The sequence below is a fragment of the Phalaenopsis equestris genome, unplaced genomic scaffold, assembly GCF_001263595.1.
Source record: "Phalaenopsis equestris unplaced genomic scaffold, ASM126359v1 Scaffold000352, whole genome shotgun sequence".
Classification (NCBI taxonomy): domain Eukaryota; kingdom Viridiplantae; phylum Streptophyta; class Magnoliopsida; order Asparagales; family Orchidaceae; genus Phalaenopsis; species Phalaenopsis equestris.
In genome coordinates, this window is record NW_018164794.1 from 493783 (window position 1) to 503976 (window position 10194).

Consider the following 10194-nt stretch of genomic DNA (forward strand, 5'->3'; position numbering starts at 1 on the left):
CCTGGGAGAAGATGAAGATAAAGTTGCAGCGATAATAACTACCCCCACACTACAGAAATGGAGATTGTTCTTTTTTCAAGATTTCATTATCTACAACAGAGGGACCTATTAGTGGAGGAGTACACAACATAGATTATGTAGCTTAAGTTGAAATATGATATGATGAAGCCAGAGAAGCACGTGATCGTCAAGTACTTGTGAGGCTTGAAGCCCACCATCGATAACGTGATCCAATTATAACCTTCTTGGTCATTAGGTGACATTCAGACCTTGGTAGTGAAGGCAGAGATACAGCAAAAGCAGAGTAGGCACCTACCGTCATCTAGAGAATCACCCACAGTTAGAAGCATCAGTAAAAGCACACCTCAAAAAATTAAGAAGACTGCTCAAGAAAAGACAGAGCCACTCAGAGTGAGAAGAAGTCTGATAAGAGTAGCACACCCACTACAGTCTCAGCCAAAAATACTTCAGATGTCATGGATTTGAACACATTACATCCAATTGCCCGACGAGCCAAGTTTTGTCCTTTACCGAGCATGGTGTAGCAGAGAAAGTTAGCGACGAAGAGGTAGCTGGAGAAAAAGGTGAAGAGTACCATCTTCCACTGGATGATGGCGAAATGTTTGGGGTTCAATGGGTCATACAAACTAAGGTTAGGAGATATAAGCAGTGGCTTCGCCATAATATATTTTACACTAGCTGCACTGTGAAATGAAATATATGCAATTTCATTATCGATGGAAGGAGCAACAAGAATGTGGCATCTACACCGATGGAGGACAAGTTGAGCCTCACAACTCAAAGATAGTCCCAGCATACTCCCTGACATGGTTGAAGAAGAAGAACAGAATCAAAATTGATAGTTGTCTCATGGAGTTTTTGATTGGGAACCAGCTATAGGATTAGATTTGGTGTGAAGTGGTATCCAAGGATACCTACCACTATTTATTAGGGAGACTAAGGAAATTGGATCTTGAACTCAGCATGATGGGTTCAGGAATACCCACTCCTTCACCAAGGATGGCAAGCGCATAGTCCTACCCTCTGCAAAGTCTAAGATTACAGGTGTCATTGCCAGCAAAGAAGTGGCAGTAGGATCTATTTTAGTGATGATAAAGGAAAGCACGACAGAGGCGCTGACTCCAAATACAGGCTAGTCACCACAGAAAGCACGTCAGAACATCATGTTTGATAGTTTACCTCTATAGCCGTCATCATTAGTAGGATTTTAGTTTGTCCTCGTGCCAGATAAGGAAGAGCCAACCTGGAGCTACCTTTGGAAGACCCTGCAGAGTATATTTGGCAAGAGATCCCAATTTCATCCGGTGGTGTATCCCCAAATGCTTGGACGATACAGATGGTTACTCGCAAGTAGGGAAAATTTCTTAGGTGTTTTGGGTCAATGGGGTCATGGTGCTCTTATCAACGCAGTTGAAGGCCCTTAAACCCCATGATGTTATAGTAGTTTTGTCACCTTCAACGTTCAGACAGAAGCTTCAACATATGAGGGTGAAGCTCTCTCAACCACAGGAGACTGGCGCGGGACATCCCATGTGTGATGTGGAACTTGCATTTCGTGTGAAAATGAGCCAAATGCGATCGCACACTGTTTGATCCCAATAGATTGAGGGAAGATCAGTCTTCGTTCTTACAAGGCAGTGTTTTCCACCCTATTGAACCCACTTCTTAGTTATCATAGGTTTATATATGTTGTTATCTAGTATTAGGTGAGCAATTTTCATGTTATCTGTTAGGATGGTCATCAACGTCCAAATTTTTCCCTTATAGGTTATATCCAACAACGACTGGTGTTGCAACTGTATCTCGCCCAAGGTGATGATTATCCTCTACATTCTCACTCCTCTGCAACTTTCCCTCTGTTGTCGTTGTCACAATATTCGTGTAGCCTCCCAGCCGCTTCCCACTTCCATTCTTGCATTGTTTCCGCCCACACCACTCCTTTCCAGCCTTGTTCTTGAGGTTCCAGCCCTCTCACCTTGCCTCTGCCACCCAGAACAATTAAGGAACACCGCATTCCGACTGTTCCACCACTACCCACCCTAACTCCTCGCTACCACCATCCAAGACAGCAACCGTACTTTCTACCCCTGCATTTTTGCACCTTCCCCTCGTTGCTATCAGCATTCTTTTGCTGCCGCCACACCCGCCAGTCATTCTGATCCACCTAGCCAACTTCCACCATCCTTGAAAAACACATTAGTGGTGTTTGCTTGTGTCTGCTATTATATTTCCCTTTTAAGTGTGTTTGGTTGTAATCACTGATTTACTTTTAGTAGTAACATTTGCTTTTTGAGTTAAATCTAATATCATTTTCTACTCTAAGAGTTCACATTGACTTCAAGCAACCTAATCACAACACCCGAGGGTAAAGTCAACTTATTATAAGCCTTTTCACCCCTGCCTATAGTGTTAACAAGTAAGAGTGGTAGTGATATGGACTAGAGGCAAGAGGCTGAGACCTCAATGTATTATATGTACTGGAGAATCTTAAAGCTCGTAGATTAAACTCAAGGCACTATAAACCTTGAAAAGAACACCTCACCATCATAGAGAGAAAAAAGGGGAAAGAGAGAGAGATGGCCATAAATAGCAATGACCCCTGGGAACTATAAACCTAGGGACAACTCCCTTCGTTAAAGAGTAAAAAAAATCTTTATCCTATATCTAACATTACTACATAATGCTATCCACTAGGATGAAGGGTTTCAACATTTTTTTATGGTTATTGGAGAGTTGTCTAAAAACACCAAGATGGTGGTAATAGCAAACCATGAGTAATGTTACCATCATTAGTGAGCTACAAGAAATGGCTTCTAGCCAACCAATCAAAGAGGAATTAACATGATTATAATATTAAGTCGCTAACATAAATAGAGAGAACTAAACCTAAATGAATTGCTTCTATTTAGTTAGATAGAGTTGTGCCCATGTAATTGTGCTTGCTCAGCTAAACATAGTTAAACCCAAGCAAATTTCATCTACTCGTCTATTTGGAGTGTCCAGTTCATTTAGGTTGGATATTTATCCTCTAAGCTAAATCCATTTTAGTCTATTGACGTTAAGTTAGGTTAGGCTTAAGTATGATCTAAAATGAGGAAAGCTACCTATGAGGTTTAAAATTAATTGACCATACCCAAGTGAAATTAAGCTTAAATGATATCCATGAGATAGAGGTAGAAAAGTGATTAAGTTTGATCAAGCCCTAATTACATGAGTTGAGCTCAACTTCGGCAAACACAACTGAAATAAACTAAAATACTTCAAAATAAGGTTTAATGAACCGTACAAGGACATGTTAGAACATTGAGATTCAATTGAAACAAAAAAGAAGCCCGATTTGGCTTAAGCTCAATTCTCTCAAATGATAAAAAATTGAACTAACATTAATCAAGATTGAATTGGTCATAGAGCATTGGATCAAGTGTCCCTTAGATCTTGGTGGGTTGAATTATAAGATAGATAATAAAATTGTCCAAGTGCAACTGGGCCTAATCTCAGGAGTCCAAACCTTAACTATGGTTCTTTGATATAAGCAAGATATATGATTAATCATTTTTTAAAATGGTTAAAGATTGTTAATTTTAACACAGCTTCGATGAAAATGAATCTACTATATGCTAACCAAAAGAAGCTACTATGGTAAGATAAGGGTTAATTGAAGTCATTGATGTGTCAGATAAGCTCAATCTGAACAAAGCAGTGGCTTAAACCACAACCTTAAAAGTACTAATGTAAGTTGATGATCAAATCGTGTTAAGTCTTAAACAATTAGGGTACACGCACTCATTCATCAAAACATCTAAAGGATAATATGTTTTCCAAATAGCCATTGATCCAAGAAGCTAACTATCAAAAACAGAAAATATAGCGAAACTAAAGAAAGGAACAAATACAAAACCAGAAAGAAAATAAATGACCAAAAAGTATGAGAAAAATGAAAGCTGAACTTCTTCTACATCCTTATAGGAGAAAATTGAAGTTAAAAAATGATTAGATGGTATACTGAACTCCTCTATCTCCCCTACCTGGCTCAGTTGTTGCTGCGCATCAGCCTTCGAAAGCAAGGAACAGCACACCGCCCCTACCCATCCCTTCTTCCGCGCTCTCTTTGCTACTGCGGGCGGCCAAGGCGGCGGCCTCACGCCACAACCTCCACTCCTCACCCACACAGCCATCCTTCCTTCTCCCTTCCAATTCCCTATCCACTCAAAGACCGCAAATAGATAGAATTTTGCTGCTGCTTCTTTTTTTACAATTATGCCACTCAATTTTTTCATATCTCATAAAAAAATATCATAATTTTAACTTTTAAGAAATAAGAAATAAAATATACCTTTTTTTTTCATATTTAGATAATATGGCGTGTGTGTAAAAATTAAAATTTAGGTGTTATATATGCAAATACACAAGAATTGAGAGGTATGCATGTAAATAAATCTTCCTTACAAACTTTGAATTTCCATCCTAACATTTCCGTGGCCAGGGAATCCCAACAATGCTCAACACTTGAATAAATACTAATTTTTTTTATTCACTAATAGATGGTTTATGAGTGACATAAAATCATAGTCATTTTATAAGCAAACCTTTTAAGTGCAATAATGTGGATGGTCATCTTTTTTCACATGAGCAAATTAAGCATTTCTTGTCGCTCTTAAAGTTGACACTAGATGAAAAACATTATAGTACCTTCCTTGATCAGCTTCATCACACATCCCCTTCCATATACCCAAAATTATAAAACCAAACCTTATCATCATCATTTCAGAGCAAATGCCATCTCTCTTTTGAAAATTCTACGTTGCACAAAATTAACCATTAGAGTTTGCCAAAGGGATTTTTTTTGGTCTAATAAACGCTTTAAAATTTCATAATTGCACCAACTAGCCAAAGTTTCCATTCCTACAGCCTTCCAACAAAATGAATTAACTTCACTGGAGGCAGACTGCTCCCAAAGTTTATTTACTACAAAGGTTATTCATGCTCCCCTCATATATACAAGGCCGTGCAACAAGATCAGCATCACCTCCTCATTTTGTATGAATATAACATAACTATGATACATACATAAATATATTCTTCCTAAACTTTACATTGATTTGCATGCAACCAACCTTTCATCTGAAATAACCTTAGCTATCCGTTTTCTCAGTTTCTTCCCCGTTGATCGGGGCTCAATCACATCGATATCCCCACAAATTGAGCCAACATCCGAACCTAATCCCTTGCAATTTGGATCCGGTCCTAAATACCACTTACCAAAGGCAACACCATTTGGTTTTCGTCTCAGAATCAAATCGTCCACCTTCTTCAGCACGGGATCGTTCTCCATAAATCTTCGAGCGAAAGCAGCTCCGCTCTTCACCATTGCTTTATAATTGGATTGGTTCAATAAAAGTGGTTCAAGAGTAGGAGGATTTTCCCACACAAAGTATCTGAGATCATTGTTGACAGTGGTGTTCTGAAACTCTGGAGAATTGCAGATTACAGTTTGGAAGTAGGATTCAGCAGCATAAGCCACATTGGTAAAATACATGAGAAGTTTCCTTGGGAGATTATCTGAACTGTAAATACAGTGCTTCATGAAAGATCTGCTGAGTATCACCCATGGAGAACCTGTTTTATACAGGGAAATGAAATGAATATAATATCAGAAAAAGTAAATGACTCAAAAATAAAATAAAATAAATATATAAATGTTTGAAGTTATAAACTTCTTGACAATCAGTCAGTCGAGTAAACCGAAACAAGCTGATCAAATGTAGATCACTTCGCACTGTTTTGAACATATTTTAATTTTAGCTAGAAATTTTGTATGAATGGTTTTGGCCCTTTGTTTCCCTGCCATGGCCGGGATGGCCACTTCTGCTTAAACAAAAATAAGTAATTTGATATTTGCTAGCTGTGAGTTATGGTGCTGGCTTATTGAAGTTTATAAGAATTTTAAATCTAATTTAGTTTGGAATTAGAATAAATTATCCTTCTGAATGACCTTTGATTTAAACTTTAAATTAAGTAAGATAACAATTGATTGAATTCAAATTGTTTTGATATTAAATAATAGTTCTATAAATAGCATACCAATGGCTTGTATTAATCATTAAATTGATGAATTAAAGATTAAAGCTCTCTCATCTTCCCTCCTCTCTTCTTTGGGGGTGGTCTCTCCCCTGATACTTCATCATCTTTTGCTACAAACATTAGCTACAAACATTAGCTGCAGCATTTGTTATCGAAGATGACAAATGCTTTATTTTTGACAATCCGGCACCTCTCTCTTACACATTCATTTATTTGCTGCTGCCAAACACAATCATACTTGGGCAAAGGAAGTGGTACATCAAAGGATTTGTTCAAGATGGACAGGATATTGGTGTGAAAGTAATGGAAGTGCAAACCTGTTCTCATATTTCAGCAAAATTGCATACTGGCTAGATTGTATGTTCTTTAAGTGTTATGAAAGTGCATACCTATTGAACATACACTTAGGTGATTTGAATACATTGAACGAAGAGTAGAAAACGCTTCCATTAAATGAGTCAATAAAATCAATGCCACGGGATCAAGAAAAAAAAAGAGGTGAACTGAAAGTAGTTTAAAATGATTTACAAAAAATAGGATCACATCAAACAAATTCAATAGAAACGAATAAAAAATGAAGGTTAATAATACTGGCCACTGAAAGTTGAGAGAAGGCTAATGATGATGATGATTGGTGGAGACTAAGATTTCTTAATTTGGCTAGTCTGGTTCATTTTACTCAGAAAAACAACAACTGGATTACTTGTTATGATATGAATCCTAACCAAATTTTTGTTGTGTAGTTTCAAACTTTCCTCTAAATTTCTACATTTTTTATTAGTGTATTTTACATGAGGCAAATTCAATGAAAACTTTGGTTGAATAAAAAGGTGAATGATTTTTTAACTGATAGCCAATAAATGTGAATTCAAAATTTAATTACATGTGTTTCAATCATTACAGCATTTAGTTGCATAAAAAATCTTAAATTCAAAGATTTCCTGAATCATTATATATACGCAAACAAATTAAACCGAGTTCTTTCCAGCAAGACTCGGAGAAAAGGTTCATTAAACCCTGAAAATAAGCAAAAAATCAAACCTGTGAATATTCTGAAAGCAGCAGGAGTTGGCCGAGTTTCTGAAGCCAAAAAGTACTTCATATTATTATTCATATAAAGATTTGGGTCCACAATTATTTTGCCAAACCTTTCAGGCCTGCACCAAGGCAATGAGAAAAGGTAAGGCAGATCGATATATAATACATCAAATCAAACACTATATATTTGCATAAAAAGAAGATGCACTGTAAAATAGATTAGTTATAAGAAGATATACTGTAAAATAGATTATATAGTTTATAGGATTTTCTTACTCATTCCACCCAAGCTCACTTGTGTGATCGATGAAATTAAGATCCCTAGGCAATGAAGTGAACGCATAAAGCAGATCTGCAAAGAAATCATGTTTCTTATCATTGTTGAAAGCAAAGGAAAATAAATCCACATTATTTAAAATAAATTTGCTGCATAATAATTGAAATTCCTATACAGAACTTATTTCAGTGGGGAGTTCGCAAATAAAAAAAAATTATTGTTAATTCAGACTGAAGCAACATAAAATGGAGTAGCTTCTCATGCTGCAGCCTAAAATCTTTTGATATAACTGATAATTCTAGAAGGAACAAAAGTTGTGTGCCTTCAAGAAAAAAATTCAGTATTTGAGAGAAATTTAACCGGAAAATTATTTTACATAAACATCAAATTGACTTTTCAAGTCTTAGCTTTTCATTCTTGGGTCACTACTTATCATTCAATCATAGTTGACATTTCTTTCAAAAGAAGAGAAAAGGTAAACTGATAGAATTGCATACTTGTACTGATTGTAACATCTATTTGATCCAAAATAAATCTAGAAAGATAAAAAACAAAATTCTGAACTGGTTTTAAAATTTAACGAGTAATAAAAATGAAATAAAAAATTCAAATTTATAGTGAGAAAACTCAAAAACCTCAAACAAGAAATAAATTTTAAATTTTATCAAATGCCAAGAATAAGAACAGCAGGTTCAACCACACACTGTAGTTTTTTACTTGAAAGTTGAAACTAGACTATGTAACCAGGAAAAAACATCACCACCTGAAATCAGGTTTTTAATGTACTATAGGTGGAGAAGGTCTAGCTACCAACACTTCACCAATCATTCTATATGATTTCAGAAAGAATTTAAGTTGAGTAGGATTCAAATCAGATTCAGGAACTAAAAAGAAAACAGGCCAATCAACTTGCAAAACACCATACAAGAAAAAAAGTTTCAAGGAGATAATTTCACCAAGAAATTAGCACTTAGCTTCTGTAAATTGGGCCAAGCACTCATGGAGTGGAAGATTTCAATCAAGAACATGAAACCGTAAACAGTATTAAAATGATGCCAATGCGAACTAAATTCATACCATCCTGAGTAACAACAGGATAATCAGAAGCACTCAAAGTGATGAACCAATCCCAATCATCCCAAATTTTAAGCAAAACTGCTGCTCCATGGAGTGTAGCAGCAACCACTGAAGACCCACTACGATCAACAGCATAAGCCTTGCCCACTACATCAACATTTGAGAAAGCTTGAAAAATCCTCTCAGAAAGAACCAATCTAGCCAATTCGTTCCTCTCATGCGCAGTGCAGCCAGCATCAAGATGCAAGAGGTAACGATTCCTTGGGTGATAGACGGCTTTCAGAAGCCGAAAAATCATCTTTCCCTCACCCTGGGTGCCAGAAAGCCAATAGGCAAATATCGGAGGTTTGCCGGGGCCCTTCTTCGGAACCCTAGACGCAGGATCAAGCTTATGATTTGTGCCCCAAATGTTGTCATCGATGAAATATGACGAAAAGGTTACTAACACCACAGCTGAAAGGACGAACACAGATATACTAAATCTTGGAGAAAAGTTCAGCAACCTCATAAAGATACAATTTTGTGAATTCACTTTATGGTTTCCTAAAATAACAAGAACCTGAAATGCAGCAAAACTAATTTTCAATGAGAAACAGTTTAGAAGCACTAAAACGAAGAGGAATATGAAGCAAAAAGCCAATCTTGTACCAAAACAAATTCAATTCACCTACTATCAAAACTATTCGCACATGTAATCAGCAAATGGACAAAGATGCGTTTCAGAAAACTAGCTTTAATCTAGATAGTGTCTCATTTTATCATCAAACAAAATCTAATCGCAATTCAAAGAAACCTGAAATATAGGACGCAGCGAAGGTACCGCAACCACGGCGTCGATTATGCAATGTGTACCCTACTAATTCCGGCGCAACTAATCCAAATCTGGCATCAGCCGTCAAACACGACTCTTTAAAGGAAGTGATAAATGCTAGAACTAGCACTTTTTTCTTATCCTACTATTACTAAACCATTTAAAACTTCACATTTATTAAATTAAACTAACCTAAAGCCTTAAGAAATTAACCTTTTTTTTTTATTCCAAGCAATAACTATCATATCTGAACTTAATTTATTTGTTTTTCAACTAGAACTTAAAAAATCATTACATTTTTTTTTTTTTTTTTTTTTTTTTTTTTTTTTTTGCGATTGATCATTGTTACCGCACCTCCTGAAAAATTTTATATTTACTACGTAAAATATGAGAAATGTTGCCCAAAAGTTCATTACTTATCTCATGATAATTTTATATTTGATACCGTGTGCGTATTTAAAATTTGTATCAAACCATAAAGATTTAAATCTTGTTCCAACAAAATTGTGATCATATTCATGTCACATCCGAATAACAATTGAATGTGATTTAACTGTGTTTCAAATTGAGTTGATTTCATGTTCAAATAGGGCTTCAGCAAATTTTAAATGTAATTTGAACAATAATCTAATAAGATTAGGGAGAAGTTCAAACTTTGAATCCAACATAAATTAGAATTGTTTGAATCCATACTAGATGATTTACCTACATGTATTCTAAGTTGAAGCCTCATGGGTCTAGAAGGCCCATCTACGCAAAAGGTCTAATCATCACCGAGACAGCCAGTTAGACTCACCAGCCTAGCTAGCCTCCTCACAATCCTCCAAACTACCAAAACGAGTTGAAGCCTCATGGGTCTAGAAGGCCCATCTACACAAAAGGTCTAATC

The 10194-nt window shown here is 36.2% G+C and overlaps 2 protein-coding genes across 7 annotated transcripts in view; both read right to left on the minus strand.

Annotated features, from left to right (window-relative positions):
- The window catches only part of LOC110026108, a 6745-nt gene extending 2505 nt beyond the window's left edge, over positions 1–4240 (minus strand). The window contains exon 1 of the mRNA XM_020726904.1: positions 4047–4240. Within this exon, the coding sequence (XP_020582563.1) occupies positions 4047–4196 (150 nt within the window). The 5' untranslated portion in view covers positions 4197–4240. The remainder of the gene's footprint in view (positions 1–4046) is intronic.
- A 630-nt stretch (positions 4241–4870) lies between these two features.
- LOC110026132 (beta-glucuronosyltransferase GlcAT14A-like) lies at positions 4871–9410 on the minus strand. 6 transcript variants are annotated; one of them, XM_020726949.1, is made up of 5 exons: positions 9288–9410; positions 8495–9053; positions 7417–7492; positions 7144–7259; positions 4871–5637 (listed from the first exon to the last, which is right to left on the minus strand). In XM_020726949.1, exons 2-5 carry the CDS (start codon positions 9000–9002, stop codon positions 5111–5113), a joined length of 1227 nt encoding a protein of 408 aa, XP_020582608.1. In that variant the 5' UTR covers positions 9003–9053; positions 9288–9410; the 3' UTR covers positions 4871–5110. The 6 variants fall into 6 exon arrangements, with proteins under 6 accessions (XP_020582608.1, XP_020582612.1, XP_020582614.1 ...); XM_020726953.1 differs by having other exon boundaries at positions 8495–9069; XM_020726955.1 differs by having other exon boundaries at positions 9315–9401.
- Positions 9411–10194: the final 784 nt, after the last annotated feature.

Bases quoted from the DNA above. Each gene is read 5' to 3' on its own strand.
- LOC110026132 (XM_020726949.1), bottom strand. From the start codon at position 9,002: ATGAGGTTGCTGAACTTTTCTCCAAGATTTAGTATATCTGTGTTCGTC. The intron at 7,493-8,494 runs GTATGAATTTAG...ATTTCTTTGCAG, and splicing joins TCCTGTTGTTACTCAGGATG to ATCTGCTTTATGCGTTCACT. The intron at 5,638-7,143 runs GTTTGATTTTTT...TGTATAAAACAG, and splicing joins TGCTTTCAGAATATTCACAG to GTTCTCCATGGGTGATACTC.